At 45.4% G+C, this 19788-nt stretch overlaps 1 protein-coding gene across 10 annotated transcripts in view; it reads right to left on the bottom strand.

Moving 5' to 3' along the window:
* Positions 1–19788, bottom strand: part of ZBTB20 (zinc finger and BTB domain containing 20) — a 1072531-nt gene that overhangs the window by 12931 nt on the left and 1039812 nt on the right. For 9 of the 10 annotated variants that reach the window (XM_068270868.1, XM_068270867.1, XM_068270865.1 and 6 more), the window contains 2 exons: positions 18199–18397; positions 433–2022 (listed from right to left, as the gene is read on the bottom strand). In XM_068270868.1, the coding sequence (XP_068126969.1) occupies positions 433–2002 (1570 nt within the window). In that variant the 5' untranslated portion in view covers positions 2003–2022; positions 18199–18397. The remainder of the gene's footprint in view (positions 1–432; positions 2023–18198; positions 18398–19788) is intronic. The other variant, XM_068270869.1, reaches the window with a different exon arrangement.

Raw genomic sequence — 19788 nt, 5'->3', positions numbered from 1 at the left:
TGTGAAGCGCTGACATCACACTGTGGGATGAGTTTCACCACAATATCAGCCATACAGACCCCCCTGATGGTCCGCTTGAGAAAAGGAATAGATTTCTCATGGGAAAGGGGGTATCAGCTGCTGATTGGGATGAAGTTCAATTCTTGGTCGGAGTTTCTCAGTGAATTATATGTAACAGAGTGGTGCTGGATTGCTTTGGAGAAGCTGGGTTTTCAGCCTTGACTTGGGGTCTGTCTTACAAGTAGGGCGGTGTTCAGGTCTATGTCTAGACGGGTGAGATCCACTTATGTTGGATACTAATTGTGTAGTCATTACTAGCAGGTACTACTGGAAATGGAATGGTGCCTACACTTTGTATTGTAAGCCTGCTCATGTTTTGCTTACTTTGAAATGTCCCTTAAACCCCAACCAGAAACCTGAGCCAGATCTTACCTGTATGTACAAACATGTGCTTGACGTAATTCTGTTTGGCTGTGAAAGTTTTGTTGCAGAGAGTGCACTCGTAAGGCTTCTTCTCTCCCTGCCCGCTGGCTGTGCTGTGCCCTCCTTGGGGTGGTTGGTTTTGTTGCTGGGTAGTAAAGGCAGGCATTCCTCCTTGTGGTACAGACATAAATGGGGTTTGCTGGCCAGCCAAGGATTGGGGCAGGCTGAAAAGGAAAGGCTTGGGCCCAGCACCGGCAGGCTGTGTTGTAAAGAGGGTAGGAAGGTAAGTATTGCCGGCCGTACCGATGACCTGGGTGTTGCTAGTCAAGGTGAGCGGCATTCTCAAGTTGCTGGTGAGAGTTTCTGTCTGTCGTAAGTACAGCTGAGTGGTTGGCAAAACTTGCGCGATGGACTGGGTGATGGAATTCTGTACCACTCCCTTTTCGGTGCTATTGCTAACACTGATGACTGTGCTGTCCATGTCAATGGCGTTGCTCCTCTCCGGAGAGGACAAGCTGGTATCTAAGTGCTGTTGGTTCTGGTTCTCCATGCATTCGCTGGACAAAGTATTGGACTCTGGTTGAGAGGCATCCAGTTGACCCTCTCGCACAAGATTAGGCATAAAGTGTTGCTCCGCGGTGTCAGGCTCCGTGCCAATGGACGAGCTCACTCCAGAATCAAAGCTCTCTCCTTTTGGTTCGCTTTCCGTGCCTTCAGCTTGATCGGTATCTTCAGTGCACTCTTCAGACTCGTTGCGCTCGAGGCCCTGCGGCCTCTGCTGGCCGTAGTAGTCGTAATCATCGTCCACCTCTTGTTTAATGTGTATGTTTCCCATTAATGTCTGAATTCGGACCGGTCGTGGCTGTTTGCGGCAGTGGGTGGTTTCTGGAGTGTTGGAGAGGTACCTCTCCATCCTCTGAGAGCGCTGGTGGATGCGTGTGATCCAGCTAGGTTCTTCCATGTGATGTTGTCTAGGTAGGCCCAAGGCGGTTTCATGATGGCTGACCAGGGCTCCACTGTAGAAGGAACGCTCCCCACTGCCATTTTGCATGGAGCATGTGTATAAGGCAGAGTAGATCCGGTCCACGCTGTGCTGACGGTGGCTCTGCAGATAGCCGGATTCCGTGTCGCTACTTTGGCCAGAGGTTCCGGATTCAGGAGTCCCCCTCGGCGTCTCTTGGCCAGAGTCCGGAGGGTAAACCCCACCTACATTTTGTGACACAATTCGCGTGCATTCATCTATGACGGTTTTTATTTGTAGGATGCTGGCGGCGGTCAAGATCTGAAGAGCCTCCGACTGGGAGACGCGCAGCACTCCGCTATACATAAAGTCAATGAGCTTTTGCACCGCGTGGACCGATACCACCGACGGGATCTCGATGTCACTGTAGCCAAGCAGCAGCTTGTCCTGGAAGAATGGGCTGCCGGCGGCCAGCACGCAGCGGTGTGCCCGCAGCATGCTCCCGTGGATTCGGACCGTCACGTCACAGAAGTGGCCACGGTTGCGCTGCTCGTTGAGCGTCTCGAGCACGGAATTGCTGAAGTTGTGAAGGTTGATGCTGTGAGTGCGCTCGGTCATCCCCTTGCAACTGATGTCACCTGTGAGAAAACAAAATGGCGGACAAGGCGTCAGGAAAAGGCTGGCAAGATTACAGAAGAGATTTCAGGGTAACAATCACAGGAACTTATCAAAACTATGGTAGATGCCTTCTGAAAGGTTAATGTACACTTGAGAGCTGTTCAATGCACAGTTCCAATGTTTATATAAAATTGGAAGAGAGTCTATCAAGATATCAAAATACTCTGATCGGAGTAGTCCACCACACTCCACTTTGACATCGACTGATTCTAGAAGGATAGTAGGTTGTTAAAGAAACCACAAAAATGTATTGCGGTCCAAAAAAATCATTCAAACTAATAATTCCAAAATGTATAACAATTTTTTGTAAAAAAAAAAAAAACAGTCATAAGTTCATTTTCATAGATTTCTAGGCTTCGTAGACACACATTGCCAATGATTATATGACATTCGCACAAAGGCGGATTTGGCTTGGGATAAGTTTGGACAGCAATTTTAGGCAAAGACACATAAATTGCCCTTCATCAGGCCTTTGCAAGCAAAGTCTCCTCAAACTGACCAACCAGAAACAAAGTTCTGTAGCATAGAAAGGGGCATTTGTTCCAACCAGATGCAAGCCTGCACCATCCCAATGGCTGGGAGATAGAATGCCGTGGTGCTACCAGGGAGAACTTTGCTTCTAGTTGGTCAGTTTGAGGAGACTTTGTTTGCTAAGGTCTGATGGAGGACAATTTGTGCCCGAAATGGACTATTGTCGTTGTCTAACATTACTCTATAAACGTCTCCCAAGCCAAAATCCACCTCTGTGCATGTTTCATAAAATCAATGACAATGTGTATCTACCAAGCCTGGAAATCTTTGAAAATCAACCCATGACTGATTTTTTACAAAAAAAAAAAAAAAAATAGTTACATTTTGGAATTAATACGATTTGAGCATTTTTTTGGGACTGTAATACATTTTTTTGTGGTTTCTTAAACAACCTTTTATCCTTCTAGATGCAATCAATACACAATTCCACACAAGTGTTTCTTTTAAGCTTTGGGCAGCAAGGAAAACATTTCTATTGCAGAACTTTTTTATTGCTGTCTGTGTCTCCATCTGGAAGAATTTCCATTATTTCCTGTCCAGAGCCTTACAAAGCTATCAACACGTCACAGTGCTCACAACCTCTCCATGAGTTTTGCTACACAACTTGGGATCTCCTGGAGTCGTATTAATGCCCTGAAGGTCTGAGGAACAGGAAGCGAACCTCTTAATGAGAGCTCAGACAACTGAAACAATCAGACTGAAGTAAAAAAAAACTTCTTATGCTTTATGCATAGACAACAATAAAAATGAGACAAATACTAAAATATTTTCCCCTTATTCAATCCAACCAAAAATTCAAACGTGATTTCCACTTTAACCCTTTATCAGTCAATTTCTTTAGAGCCTTGCAAGTGCTCCAAGCCCTTTTTGTTTTAGCACATTTTTTTTATTTATCACATTTCTTTTCCTTCTAATTAGTACTGCTGTAATGTGTAGACATGGCCACTTGTCACTAGGGGGCAGTGTGAGACAATAACAGAGAACTTCTGCTTTCAGTTTCTATATTTTCTGTTAGCAGAGAGAGATCAAAGCATTCCAAGAATTTACAGCACAATCAGTTCTGCTGACTGAGGTCAAAAGTTGTGCACTTATCTTAAAAAATATAACTGTACTGAAGCTGCTAATAGGTTAAGGAATAATAAAAACAATACACCTCAAATTAGACCCCCAAAGTAAGCCTTAATAATAAAACACTCAAAGTAACACAACCCAATATTAATGTGGAAAGGTATGTTTTTTTTTTTAAGTTAGGGGATATAGGTGTCATTTGTGAATTTAGATCGGTAAAGAGGTATCTTTACCTCATTATGGTACTTTACCGAAACTGCTATTATACTTTCAAGCAACCCAAATATAAATAAATATAAAAAAACGTATAGAAGCGCTCACAAATATCAATGTATGTACAATGCAATTTCGTTTGTGTACAACAATGCACAGGCCCGTAGGGCCAACAGAGACTGGATTGACACCAACAAATTAGGCGGAGCGCTTGCCTATTAAACAGTTCAAAGTATAGGTAGAGATTAGGAAACAGCGCTCAGGTGAAGCGTCTTCTGTGTTTTTTCTGGAGGCTTCTACTCTTCTGAGGGACGCAGCAGAGGAGGCTTGCCGGAGAGGCTGAGGGGTGTCCTATACCCCTAAGGCGCAGACGGGCCCAATCAGGCCGCACCATCTGGTGAGTCGTTTTGCTTTGGGGGGGGAGTGGTACTAACATACTACTCACCCTCTTTTATGAACTGTATATCTACTTTTGTGAAGATTTAACAAGGCTGCTGCCTGAGGGACTGGACTTTTGCGCTGTTTCCTAATCTCTACCTATACAAATCTAAATAAAGACTTTATAGCCCAAACTGTACAACCAACTGTTGGCTTACTGTGGAAAGAAACCTTACTGTACTTTTGAGATTTGTAACTTTTTTAAATTAAACGCTAAAAGAGCCAATGGGGTTGATATGATATGGTTGGATACCCCTGTTGTCATGAAACGCACAACCTTGCTGCAGGAGAAATTAGCCGAACAGGTCAGGACATCTTGCTATTACATTTCCAACACCTGCACTAATCTGATTTGACTAATCTGACTGGCAGCAAATCATGACACTGCTATCACTGTGGAATGACTATGTTTTATTTGTGTGTACACCCAAAGTGCTGAAGCTGGAATAATATTCCCATTTTGATACATAGAGCAGAAGTGAAATCATTGAGGCTTTTTTAAAAACAGTTCATTCCACTTTAAAGGATCGCTATAAAATAAAAAAAGAACCTGAAAATTTAAAATATGTACTTTTGAGAAGTACAGGTCCCCCAGAGTAAAATGCATCATGAATGACTTTTTTCCTATGCTGCTGTCGCTTACAGAAGGCAGTAAAAATCTCACAGATCTGACAGGTTTGGACAAGGCCATCTCCTCATGGGGTGATTTTCAGTATGTCCTTTACATGCACTCTCTGGAAAGGATCTATACAAATATGTCGGTAAGCTTCCCTACTCTCTGTACACTGCTTTAGTAGTTGGACTGAGAAACTGCCTTTCAGCATGTGATTTTGAAAGTTAAGAAAACCCTGAGAAGCCCCCCCCCCCCCTCCTTGTGAAGATGGAGTTGTCCAAAACCTGTCAGTTCTGTCAGATTTCTACTGCTTATCGTAAACGACAGGAACCTAGAATAACTGCATTATATAGTGCATTTTGTTGTGGGAGAAATGTACTTCTTATAAGTATGTGTACACATGTATTTCAAATTATAAAATTTTTCATGAAAGTGGCCCTTTAAATTGCGGCCAAGAGAGGCTGTCACTTGCGAAAAGACAGCAAGGGAAATCTGATGGGAGATTTGCTGTTATCAGTAATATGGCTGTATTACATGTTTAGCAAATGATAAATGATACATAACACCATATAGTAGCAGCTATCGGAGTACACAAGTACACAGGGCATAATGCTAACATCTCAGGTGATTCCCTCCATCAGGTGTCCTCCCCCCACCCCCCAGACAGGGGTTATGCCATTTTCTCATTTATGGGCTTTTATCCAATTCACTTTGTCTCTTAAAGAGAATCTGTACTCTAAAATTCTTACAATAAAAAGCATACCATTCTATTCATTATGTTCTCATGCGCCCCTCTGTGCTGTTTCTGCCACTCCCTGCTGCAGTCCTGGCTTGTAATTGCCATTTTTATGCAGTGTTTACAAACAAAAGACATGGCTGCTAACCAGAGTGTGATAGGCTGAGAGGAGAGCTTGGAGAGGGTGTGTAAAGCTTCTGCCTATCACAAGCAGTGCTGCACATTCCACACATTCCAGCCTGAGCACGACAAAGCCGACAGAGGAAAGAAGATACGATTTATTACAGCCACTGTGCAACTAGAAAAGGCTGCAGTATGCCAGACCACATTAGAACAGGTATAGGAATTTATAGGATAGAAGAAATAAGGCTGAACATTTTGTTACAGGCAATTTAATTTTTCACCTGACTTTTCTCCTAGGTGATATTTTGAAACTTGTCAATACATTGATTTTTAAACCATTAGCAAGCAAAGAAATGCTCAAAATAATTTTGATAGTACTTTTTACCTACTTTTTGATGCTTTTTCATTTACAAAGTGCTAAAATGTTATTTTAAATGGAAGATGACATTTTTTCTCCTAGGAGAAAACTGAGGTGAAAAAGTGAATTGCATATGGGCCACAGTCTCTTTAAGTTTCCTCCTAGGAGATCAATTTTTATCTTCTGTTTAAAATAACCTTTTGGCACTCTACAGTTGAAAAGTACCAAAAAGTAGCTGAAAAAGTAGCAATACAAATATGTTTTGATTGCTGGTGGCTTAACAGGTGCTGGTGGATTGATAAGGTGTGAACAGATCAACCAGGAGAACATTGAGGAGAAAGGTGATTTAGGAAAAAGTGATTTGATTAAGGGCCATGATCTGATAACCCGGTAATAAAGTAATATCAATAACTGTGTGTAGTTAAATGCTATCACTGAGCCCTTTCCTTGCTTTGGTCTGGTGAGACCTGGGGGAGGTTGCACAAGGTTTGGCAAATAATACAAAGGGGTGCTTAAAGAGAACCCGAGGTGGGTTTAAAGAATGTTATCTGCATACAGAGGCTGGATCTGCCTATACAGCCCAGGCTCTGTTGCTATCCCAAACCCCACTAAGGTCCCCCTGCACTCTGCAATCCCTTATAAATCACAGCCGTGCTGTGAGGCTGTGTTTACATCTGTAGTGTCAGTCTCAGCTGCTCCCCCGCCTCCTGCATAGCTCCGGTCCCTGCCCCCATCCCTTTCCTCCAATCAGCAGGGAGGGAAGGGATGCAGGCGGGGACTGGAGTTCTGCAGGAGGCGGGGAGAGCAGCAGACTGACACTATAGAGATAAACACAGCCAGCTCTGACAAGCTGTTTGTCAGCAGCGTGGCTGTGATTTATGAGGGCTTGCAGAGTGCAGGGGGACCTTAGGGGGGTTTGGGATAGCAACAGAGGCTGGGCTGTATAGGCAGATCCAGCCTGTGTATGCAGATAATATTCTTCAAACCCACCTCGGGTTCTCTTTAAAAGTTCTTGGCTTGAACTGACCATACTTTCTCACTGTAGCTGCTGCTGGGGTGTTGTTTTATATACAAGTAACAATCTTCATAATCACAGTGCCAATTTTTGAAATTCTTTTAGATCATTGACAGAATGGTATCAACGAAAACTGTGGAAATGTCAAGTGAGAGACTTCAGGCTGTCTCCAAGGGAAATCCATGAGTGTGTGAGGTACACATCGAGTGACGGTCATTGTTAAATACAAAAGAGTAGAAAGATAGTGTGCCAGCTTTCAGTGTGGACATTGCGAGAGAGAAGATGCAGCAAGGTCCAGTAGACCTTCAACACGGTCAGCTATGGAATTTGTTGATTGTGCTCATGAATGACCTGATTTTGGCAAATTAGTGGATCTCAGCTAAAACACTTGCTCAGACAGTAGCGACATCCAAAGAATGCGCTGGGCTTAATTCACGAGCAGATGGAAATGCAGGAGCCGACAGCCAAGCCGGTGCCGAAATATCTCAATGCCGACGAGAAGCAAAATTCAGTGGACATCTCCAAGCCAATATTTTTCATCCTTTTAATCGATCTGGTCATCATTTCTGTTGAACCAAAAGTCGCTACAGATGAGACGCGGTTACACTGCTGTGATCTAGAGGAATCAAAGGACTTGCAAAGCCGGTATTAGGGTTCTCCGAAACTTAAAACCCAAAAGTCAGTAGGAAATGTCATGGTCACATTGCTTGGAATAAAGAAGTTGATGACTATCTTCAGAAGGGCCAAACAGTTAACCCATTAACAGCTTTAATAGAGTTATCTCGTTTGAGATGAGTGCACTGCTTTTCACCTCAGTCGGCAGAACTTGCTGTGCTGTAAATTCTCATAATGCTTTGATCTCTCTCTCTGCTAGCAGAAAATACAGGGACTGAAAGCAGAAGTCCTCTGTTATTGTCTCACACTGCCCCCTAGTGACAAGTGGCCATAAATACACAGGAAAGTGTAACAAATAAGAAATAAAAGCATGGTAAAATAAATTGGCCTGGAGCACTTGCAAACCTCTAAATAAATGGGCCAGGTTAATATTGTTCTAATTTGTTGTGCCAATTAAAGAAGGCGTTTAACTGCTGTGTAAAAGCTTGTAGCTTTTATTGTCGTTTCATAGCTTTTAATGGCTTTCATTTGAAGGCTCTTTTTCCCTGGGCTTCTGATGGCTTTTGAGAAACAGGAAGTGTTGGCAGATTGCATCCCAGGCCTGTGCTTTATGGTTACTGTGATCTGCTATAGTGTTGCCCATGTAGCTGGCTTACTATGCACTCGCTATACTAGCTCGACAATCTCAATGTGGCCCTCCGAACTGCACTCTATCCTAATCCTCGTGGTGTCTTCACCTGTTTCCTTGTGGTGTGGTTTAATTTCCTGTTGACCTTGTGAATGTACTTCCTGCCAATTATAGGCTGGGGCTGTTTTGTGTGAACCAGCCCTTAGTGAGCAGAAAGGGAGAAGGCATACATAATAACACATATGCATTTGAAGAGGCGCTTCTGCCTCTTTTAATACTGGGTTTCTCTCCCAGCATGCATCTGTGTCTGCAGCCTCCTGTAGGCATAATCATGTGACCACAACCCAGGGGACATGAAAGGGAAGGCTTTTCAGCAAGAGAACAAAAGGTATTTTAAAAAACATACACCTGATGCTACAGGAAGTACAGGCAAGGCTGGATTTATAACTTGTGTGCCCCTAGGCCAAGTATGCTGTGACTCCCCTTTCTTCCATGTGTATCATCTATGTACAGCAGCCCCTCCCATTCCATGTGCAGCCCCCTCTACCATGTGTAACATCCATGTACAGCAGCCCCTCCCATTCCATGTGCAGCCCCCTCTTCCATGTGTAACATCCATGTACAGCAGCCCCCTCCCATTCCATGTGCAGCCCCCTCTACCATGTGTAACATCCATGTACAGCAGCCCCTCCCATTCCATGTGCAGCCCCCTCTACCATGTGTAACATCAATGTACAGCAGCCCCTCCCATTCCATGTGCAGCCCCCTCTACCATGTGTAACATACAAGCACAGCAGCCCCCTCCCATTCCATGTGTAGCCCCCTCTTCCATGTGTATCATCCATGTACAACAGCTCCCTCCCATTCCATGTGCAGCCTCGTCTTCCATGTGTATCATCCATGTACAGCAGCGCCCCTCCCATTCCATGTGCAGCCCCCCTCTTCCATGTGTAACATCGATGTACAGCAGCCCCTCCCATTCCATGTGCAGCCCCCTCTTCGATGTGTATCATCCATGTACAGCAACCCCCTCCCATTCCCTGTGCAGCCCCCTCTTCCATGTGTATCATCCATGTACAGCAGCCTATCCCATTCCTTGTGCAGCCCCCTCTTCATGTGTAACATCCCTGTACTGCAGCCCCCCCCCCCTCCCATTCCATGTGCAGCCCCTTCTTCCATGTGCATCATCCATGTACAGCAGCCCCTCCCATTCCATGTGCAGCCCCCTCTTCCATGTGTATCATCCATGTACAGCAGCCTATCCCATTCCTTGTGCAGCCCCCTCTTCATGTGTAATATCCCTGTACTGCAGCCCCCCCCTCCCATTCCATGTGCAGCCCCTTCTTCCATGTGCATCATCCATGTACAGCAGCCCCCTCCCATTCCATGTGCAGCCCCTTCTTCCATGTGCATCATCCATGTATAGCAGCCACTTTGTTCATGAACAGCTCCCTTGAGCATCACCTTCCCTTTTTCCATGTGTTGCTCCCTATTTTCACCCTTCTCTTTCATACGTAGCAGCCTCTCTTTCATGTCCAGGTGCCCCATTGGGCTTTAGCTGCCCAAGGCCCGGGCCTTTTAATAAATCTGGCCCCGAGTACAGGGAATTCATTTCAGACACACTATAGGGCGTATGTTAAAAAGGGGCGCTGGAAAAAAAGGGCGCGGGGTTTTAAACGATAAACATGGATAACGTTTAAAAAATATAATGTACTATATTTCGTTTAAAAATAATGTTTTATAAAGTTATAAATCATTAAATAATGTTCATGAAATCGCCAATTGTGAAAACGTTAATCTTCCGTTTAAAAAGTGAAACGTATAATAACGTTTAAAAAGAAATTAGTAAGTAACCCTCCCTGTACCTACCCCTAACCCCTAGACCCCCGTATTGGTGCCTAAACCTAAGACCCCCCTGGTGGTGCCTAAACCTAAGACCCCCCGTATTGGTGCCTAAACCTAAGACCCCCCTGGTGGTGCCTAAACCTAAGACCCCCCTGGTGGTGCCTAACCCTAAGACCCCCCTGGTGGTGCCTAAACCTAAGACCCCCCTGGTGGTGCCTAAACCTAAGACCCCCCTGGTGGTGCCTAAACCTAAGACCCCCCTGTGATAAGCATTAATAACGTTTCAAAAAAATATTGTGCGGTTTTTCGTTTAAAAATAATGTAAAAAAAAAATTGTACTGTTTTTCGCTTAAAAATAATATAAAAAAATGTATAAATCATTAAATAATGTGTGATCATGAGAAGCAGTTATAAAACATTAAGTCTCCGGGCGCCGCTTTTAAAACGTTATTTTCTCCGGCGCCCTTTTTTCCTGTTGGGCGCCCATTAAACGATATTTATTATGGGAGTGAATGGCGGCGCCCGATTTGTCCACTAGCCTCCTGCGCCCTTTTTTACTGTACCTCAGTATAGGTGTTGACTGCATTTCTATTTTGGGAAGTTGTAGGAAGGACTAATAGCGCTGCTACTAACATGCCAGGCACTAATATACTCCTCATAGTATAATAACAGCTGAGACCTGACATCAGGAGGGTGACTGTGTGCGATGTACACAGCCAGGCAACACAAGACAACTGTCAATGAATCTGGATTTTCTCCGGTTATAATTTACTTCAGTAACATGAAGAGGATTTACTATTGCTCCAGTAAAAATGTGTTTTTGTCCCAAAACATTTTCATGTACACATTTTATCTGCAGTTTCTGGTTATGTCACAAGGGGGCAGCAGAGGACTTTGTTTAGCTTGATTCTCGCTGTTATATTTTGAGACTTGCGTAAGCTTTATGATGTTCTATAGCAGTGAATGATGAGACCAGAAATAACTTGGTGGACATGTTAATGTGAATAGATACTGAGCAATGTTCCTCTTCAGAGAAGGTTTACTTCACCATTCATTTAATGGCTGTGAATGCAATTTACATAATTGATGGGTGGTATTATCTTTATAGTGGCACTCAGTGTACATACTGTAATATTTATGTAGCAGGCAGTGCTGAGGCTCCACAGTGTGTGCTGCAAGGTGCAATGCACAGGGACTAAGATGTGCTCTGCTCACATGCATGAGGCTGTACATATGGTAGACTGGACATTGAGACTGAGTGACGCTGAACACTCAGTGTCGCTGAACACCAAGAGCGAGTGACGCTGAACACTCAGTGTCGCTGAACACCAAGAGCGAGTGACGCTGAACACCAAGAGCGAGTGACGCTGAACACCAAGAGCGAGTGACGCTGAAAACCAAGAGTGAGTGACACTGAACACAAAGAGTGAGTGACGCTGAACACAAAGAGTGAGTGACGCTGAACACCAAGAGTGAGTGACGCTGAACACCAAGAGTGAGTGACGCTGAACACCAAGAGTGAGTGACGCTGAACACCAAGAGCGAGTGACGCTGAACACAAAGAGTGAGTGACGCTGAACACAAAGAGTGAGTGACGCTGAACACCAAGAGTGAGTGACGCTGAACACAAAGAGTGAGTGACGCTGAACACCAAGAGTGAGTGACGCTGAACACCAAGAGTGAGTGACGCTGAACACAAAGAGTGAGTGACGCTGAACACCAAGAGTGAGTGACGCTGAACACCAAGAGTGAGTGACGCTGAACACCAAGAGTGAGTGACGCTGAACACCAAGAGCGAGTGACGCTGAACACAAAGAGTGAGTGACGCTGAACACCAAGAGTGAGTGACGCTGAACACCAAGAGTGAGTGACGCTGAACACAAAGAGTGAGTGACGCTGAACACCAAGAGTGAGTGACGCTGAACACCAAGAGCGAGTGACGCTGAACACCAAGAGTGAGTGACGCTGAACACAAAGAGTGAGTGACGCTGAACACCAAAACTGAGTGATGCTGAACACCAAGAGTGAGTAACGCTGAACACAAAGACTGAGTGATGCTGAACACCAAGACTGAGTGACGCTGAACACCAAGAGTGAGTGACGCTGAACACCAAGAGTGAGTGACGCTGAACATCAAGAGTGAGTGACGCTGCACATCAAGAGTGAGTGACGCTGGACACCAAGAGTGAGTGACGCTGAACTCCAAGAGTGAGTGACGCTGAACTCCAAGAGTGAGTGACGCTGAATATCAAGAGTGAGTGATGCTGAACACCAAGAGTGAGTGATGCTGAACACCAAGAGTGAGTAACGCTGGACACCAAGAGTGAGTGATGCTGAAAACCAAGAGTGAGTGACGCTGTACACCAAAACTGAGTGTCGCTGAACACCAAGAGTGAGTGACGCTGTACACCAAGAGTGAGTGACGCTGAACACCAAGCGTGAGTGATGCTGAGCACCAAGAGTGAGTGACGCTGAACACCAAGAGTGAGTGACGCTGAACACCAAGAGTGAGTGACGCTGAACATCAAGAGTGAGTGACGCTGAACACCAAGAGTGAGTGACGCTGAACACCAAGGGCCTGATTCACAAAGCGGTGATAACTCAGTTATCACGCCTAAAAGACTTTAGGCGTGATAACCTGTGCACCACTGAGTTATCACCGATTTGTGCTGCTCTTCGTGCGAAGCTCCCGCGCGCAAAGTTTTGTGCGCGCAAACGCGCACGCGCAAAGTCCCATAGGGTTTAATGGGCGCTGCGCACGAAGCACGGTACACTGCGCGCGCAGCGCGGTGCGCTATGCGCGCAAAACTTTGCGCGCGGGAGATCGCGCGAGTTTCTTCTTATCACGCCTAAACTGAGTTTAGGCGTGATAAAGGGCTTTTCACAGGCGTGCAAACACTTTGCACCGCTTTGTGAATCAAGCCCCAAGAGTAAGTGACGCTGAACACCAAGAGTGAGTGACGCTGAACACCAAGAGTGAGTGACGCTGGACACCAAGAGTGAGTGACGCTGGACATCAAGAGTGAGTGACGCTGGACACCAAGAGTGAGTGACGCTGGACACCAAGAGTGAGTGACGCTGGACACCAAGAGTGAGTGACGCTGAACACCAAGAGTGAGTGACGCTGGACACCAAGAGCGAGTGACGCTGAACACCAAGAGCAAGTCACGTTGAACACCAAGGGTGAGTGACGCTGTACACCAAGAGTGAGTGACGCTGAACACCAAGAGTGAGTGATGCTGAAAACCAAGAGTGAGTGACGCGGAACACCAAGAGTGAGTGACGCTGAACATCAAGAGTGAGTGACGCTGTACACCAAGAGTGAGTGACGCTGAACACCAAGGGTGAGTGACGCTGTACACCAAGAGTGAGTGACGCTGAACACCAAGAGTGAGTGATGCTGAAAACCAAGAGTGAGTGACGCTGAACACCAAGCGTGAGTGACGCTGAACACCAAGCGTGAGTGACGCTGAACACCAAGAGTGAGTGACGCTGAACACCAAGGGTGAGTGACGCTGAACACCAAGGGTGAGTGACGCTGAACACCAAGGGTGAGTGACGCTGTACACCAAGAGTGAGTGACGCTGTACACCAAGAGTAAGTGACGCTGTACACCAAGAGTAAGTGACACTGAACATCAAGAGTGAGTGACGCTGAACGTCAAGAGTGAGTGACACTGAACTTTAAAACTGAGTGACGCTGAACATCAAGAGTGAGTGACTCTGAACACAAAGAGTGAATGACGCTGAATACCAAGAGCGAGTGACCCTGAATACCAAGAGTGAGTGACGCTGAACACCAAGAGTGAGTGACGCTGAACACCAAGAGTGAGTGACGCTGAACACTAAAACTGAGTGACTCTGAACATCAAGAGTGAGTGACGCTGAACACAAACAGTGAGTGACACTGAACACCAAGAGCGAGTGACTCTGAACACCAAGAGTGAGTGACACTGAACACCAAGACTGAGTGATGCTGAAAACCAAGAGTGAGTGACGCTGTACACCAAAACTGAGTGTCGCTGAACACCAAGAGTGAGTGACGCTGTACACCAAGAGTGAGTGACGCTGAACACCAAGAGTGAGTGATGCTGAACACCAAGAGTGAGTGACTCTGAACACTAAAACTGAGTGACTCTGAACATCAAGAGTGAGTGACGCTGAACACCAAGAGCGAGTGACTCTGAACACAAACAGTGAGTGACACTGAACACCAAGAGCGAGTGACTCTGAACACCAAGAGTGAGTATCGCTGGACACCAAGAGTGAGTGATGCTGAAAACCAAGAGTGAGTGACGCTGTACACCAAAACTGAGTGTCGCTGAACACCAAGAGTGAGTGACGCTGTACACCAAGAGTGAGTGACGCTGAACACCAAGAGTGAGTGATGCTGAACACCAAGAGTGAGTGACTCTGAACACTAAAACTGAGTGACTCTGAACATCAAGAGTGAGTGACGCTGAACACCAAGAGCGAGTGACTCTGAACACAAACAGTGAGTGACACTGAACACCAAGAGCGAGTGACTCTGAACACCAAGAGTGAGTATCGCTGGACACCAAGAGTGAGTGATGCTGAAAACCAAGAGTGAGTGACGCTGAACACCAAGAGTGAGTGACGCTGTACACCAAGAGTGAGTGACGCTGAACACCAAGAGTGAGTGATGCTGAGCACCAAGAGTGAGTGACGCTGAACACCAAGAGTGAGTGACGCTGTACACCAAGAGTGAGTGACGCTGAATATCAAGAGTGAGTGACGCTGAACACCAAGAGTGAGTGACGCTGAATATCAAGAGTGAGTGACGCTGAACACCAAGAGTGAGTGACGCTGAACATCAAGAGTGAGTGACGCTGAACACCAAGAGTGAGTGACGCTGAACACCAAGAGTGAGTGACGCTGAACACCAAGAGTGAGTGACGTTGAACACCAAGAGTGAGTGACGCTGAACACCAAGAGTGAGTGACGCTGGACACCAAGAGTGAGTGACGTTGAACACCAAGCTGTGCGAATCTGGTCCTAATCAGTGTGGGTGAACACCAAGAATGAATGATGATGGGCAGATAAAATGAGTGAAGTTGGAAGCCAAGAATGAGGCAGAACAAATGAGAGAGGCTGGGATGGACAAAAGATCTGGTGAGGCTGCATAGCTAGAATGAGTGAGGTTGGGCACCTAAATTCTAGGTGCCCAACCTCACTCATGCAAGCTATGCAGCCTCACCAGATGAGATGTGGTGAGACTGCAAATCAAAAATTAGTAAGGTTTGATGCCAAATGGATGAGGTTGATCTTAGAATGAGAGACACCAAACACCAGAGAATACATGAGTCTGGACACCAAGAATGAGTGAGGCTGGGTGAATAGAATGAGTAAGGTTGTACACAGTGGCGTAGATAAGGAGCTCTGGGCCCCGGTGCAAGTTTTACATGGGGCCCCCCCAAGCACTCTATACATAACAATTGATTTGGCGCACCAAAACCTGCCAAAGACAACCACAGAGTCAGAGTTGCAAGAAAGAGATGGGGAACAGTGTTTTAAGGATTACTACTATTCAAAGCATCTATAAAAGTGATTATTACCAGCACAGGACCAACAGAGAGCTAATACTGTGATGAAGGGTGGACCCTTCGGGGCCCCTCTGGCCCAAGGGCCCCGATGCGGTCGCTACCTCTGCACCCCCTATTGCTACGCCCCTGGTTGTACAGATATAATGAGTGTGGCTGGGAACCAGGAAAAAATGAGGTTGGACAGATAAATTGGGTGAGGTAGGATGCCAAAAATGAGTGACGCTGGACATATAGAATATGTTGGCCTGGATAGATAGAATAAATATGGTTGGAAACCTAGAATGAATCATACTAAAAACTAAGAATGAGGGAGCCTGAATACCAAGAATGAGTGATGCTTGAATAGATAGAATGAGTCATGCAAGAGAATGCATATCAACAATAATCAAGGCCTGACAATGTGGCTGGAGATTTGCAATGATTCTGGATATGTAGAGCAAGTGAGGCTCAGCAACTAGTGAAATTGGACTCCTGTAAGACCAGAAAAAGTGAGGCTGTACATGTGTAAAATCAGAAAGGAAGAACACCTAGAATAAGAGAAGATGGACATTACAGATGGTTCATGAAATCAAATAACTTCTAGTTGATGGATGATAAGCAAATTTTGGATGCAAACTTATGACTATATGCAGCCTGAAATTGGACCAATCAAATTCCACCTTGGCAGGATTTGATTGTTCCAATTTTAAGCTACATACTGTACATTTTCATGCATAATTTCCATAATTCTGCATCAACTTGGAACTATTTGCATCTTACTGATCATTCCTAGTGGATGCCTAGGAGGAGTGAAGTTGGACATTTAGAATGAGTGAAACATGACAGCTAGAAATAAGTGAACGTAGACAACCAGAATGAGCAAAAGAGCGAACAACCAGAATGAATGAGAGTGAACAACCAGAATAAATGAGAGTGGACAACCAGAATGAGTGAAAGTGGTCAACCAGAAGGAGTGAGAGTAGACAACCAGAATGAGTGAGATCGGGCAACCAGAATGAGCAAAAGAGCGAACAACCAGAATGAATGAGAGCGGACAACCAGAAGGAGTGAGAGTGGACAACCAGAATGAGTGAAAGTGGTCAACCAGAATGAGTGAAAGTGGTCAACCAGAATGAGTGAAAGTGGTCAACTAGAAGGAGTGAGAGTGGACAGCCAGAATGAGTGAGGTTAGACTGTTAAAATAAGTAGGGTTAGACACAGGACTGTGGAGTCTGAGTTGGAGCAATTTTAGGTACCTGGAGTCGGAGTTGGAGGTTTCATAAACTGAGCAGTCAGTGTCGGATAATTGTTGTACCAAATCCACAACCCTGGTAAGTATTAGACTAAGAAGTTGGAGTTGAGGAGTCGGATCCATTTTGAGTACCTGGAGTAGGTGGTTTCATAACCTGAGGAGTCGGAGTTGGATTTTTGTTCCGACTCCACAGCCCTGGTTAGACACCTAGAATGAGTGAGTCCACACACTGAGAAGGGAGACTGTTTACTTAAAATGAATAAGGCAGGACACCTAGAATTAACTAAGCAGGACACCAGGAAAGTGAGGCCTGAAACCTGGAGTAAGTGAAGCTAGACACCAAAAATGACTGAGGTTGCACACTTTAATTAGGTTAGACACCAAGAATGTGTCTGGACACCTGTAATGTGTAAGCCTGGACTCCATTAATGGGTCTGGACCCCTAAAATGAGTGCATTTAGACACCATGAATGAGTGAGGCTGCATACCAGAAGACATCAGTAAAGCTAGATAACTCCTTGAGTGAAGCTGAACAGATAGAAACCACAAACTTGGCCGAACATCTGAAAGGTATGTGGCTGGACACTGACAATGAGTAAGGTTGTACACATTAATTTGGTGACAAAGGTAGCCTAGAATGAGCTAAGTTAGTTAGGTGGACACTTGGATTAAGACAAGATGGGAAACCTGGTATGGTACTTAATGAAAGTGAAGACTTGATGAAGGTCCAGAAAGTCAGAATATATTTTAGATATCTATATTTTATCTTGATCACAGTCTGAAGGGAAAGCCACTATTATTTTAAACTCATAGACAGCTGCAATCTACATCGCACTGGTTATCTGAGACCAGGGTGGGTGGCAAGTGTTTATACGACACAGTTTTGGCATGGTAAACGCCACCATTTCCCAAACAAGCCACGTTAGAGTTGCACCATCCTCTGTCTGGAATCTGTGGACAGAAGAGAATGCAGCAGCTTGCCTTTCCTGGGTACAGGCTGCCTGTCTTCCTGCGTGCCAGGAACCCGATGTACAGGCCCGGTGTTCCTCTGCACGTTAATTAGCGGGCCCACCACTGCCTGGCATGACAGGAGACATTGGTGGGGGCTCGGTGCGTAAGGGGACATTGGCTGGTGGCCACGGAGTGTGTTGGTACTCACAATCAGGTGACTTTGTGTTTGCACACGTGTTGATTGGTTGCTTGATGTCTGTATGTGTTGAGTGGATATGGCTGGGCACCGCAACAGAACGGCTACAAAGTTCTGGCAGGGGCGGTACGGCTTGGCGCTGCTTTCTCTCGGCTGAGTAATCTCATTCTCCACAGACGCCTTCTGGTTTTCAGCTGTCCGGAGCCTCTTCCTGTGAACAGACAAAGGAGCCTTTGAGGGGAGCGGACTGGCAGTTTTGGGGGGAAGAGGAGGGGGGGGGGGAAGAAAAAAGGGAATTTTTAGAATAGGTTAAAGATAACCTCCGTCTCTACGGCAAAGCGATCCGCTGTAAGCGGTGAAGGACAAAAGTGTCACCACAAGTGATTTAACACCCTGAAATCTCCGCCGTTTGACTTACCATGCCTCCGGTCACACACCGACTCCCCCGGTTACAAAAAAACGAACAGGAAAAAAATAAAAAAACCTGAGTCTATTGTTCCCGTAATTAGCCTTTATTCTAAGGTGCTCTATTCTTCGCTGAGACTGACACACAATGCTGTTAATTAGCTAATTGACAAGGAGCAGAAGTGAAGTTTATTCATTGCATGACATCTGAAGAATATACGTGATCTGCTGAAAGGAGCGGCAGCTATTCTGCTGCGCCTCACGAGCATTAGCGGGAGCGGGGGGCTTAAAGCAAAAAAAAAAAAAAAAATGATGGAAAAAATTTCAATCTTAGAAATATATGTGATTAGCTTGATGTAAATATTCTTAAAGTGAAAGCTGTTTAAAAAAAAAGACACCGAAATGTATAAAAGACACACCGTGGTGAAAGTCGATGAGGAGGTTAAAAAGTAACTGTAGTGAAAATAGCAATACAACAGCTTTTTTTTTTTTTTTTTTTTTTTTGTACAATATTCACTTATAGAGTATTTAGTCAGTGTTTGCCCATTGTAAAATCTTTCCTCTCCCCGATTTACATTCTGACACTTATGGTGGTGGTGGTGACATCTTTACTGCTGGCAGGTGCAGCTTTGCGGAATGTAGGTTTCTGAGAATTCCGAAGCCAGTATTAGATATACCTGATTTCCCAGAGTGCTCTAGGAGTGAGAATTCCGCACAGCTAATCAGCCTAGGCTTAGCATCATTGGGAGGGTGGGGCTACATACCATTATACAGCAATATACAGTATAGGGGGCTTGGCGGAGTTTCAGATATCGGTAATATTTTAGTATTAGTGTTAGGGTAGGAGAAGGATATTTAGGGCCCGTTTCCACTAATGCGTTGCGTAATCGTCGGGAAATCAACGCAGACGAAATTGCATGTGGGTGCGATTCCGCATGCGTTTTTTGCCGCGATTCCGCATGCGATTCTGCATTGGTAAGGGTATATGCGAATTTAACCATGTCACTACCTGTTTAAATTAATATGTGTTCCTATGCGGAATCCCACGCGGAATCGAGGAGGAAAAACGCATGCCAAATACGCATGCGATTTCCCTATTAAATACATGGCGTGCGATTCACATAGCGGTGTGCGGGGAGCGAATTCTGACGGCTCTGCCGGGCAGATTTTCCCTGCACACAAAAAAAACGCTCCGCA

The sequence above is a fragment of the Hyperolius riggenbachi genome, chromosome 2 (genome assembly GCF_040937935.1).
Source record: "Hyperolius riggenbachi isolate aHypRig1 chromosome 2, aHypRig1.pri, whole genome shotgun sequence".
NCBI classification, from domain to species: Eukaryota; Metazoa; Chordata; class Amphibia; order Anura; family Hyperoliidae; genus Hyperolius; species Hyperolius riggenbachi.
This window is presented reverse-complemented; position numbering and strand designations above follow the sequence as displayed.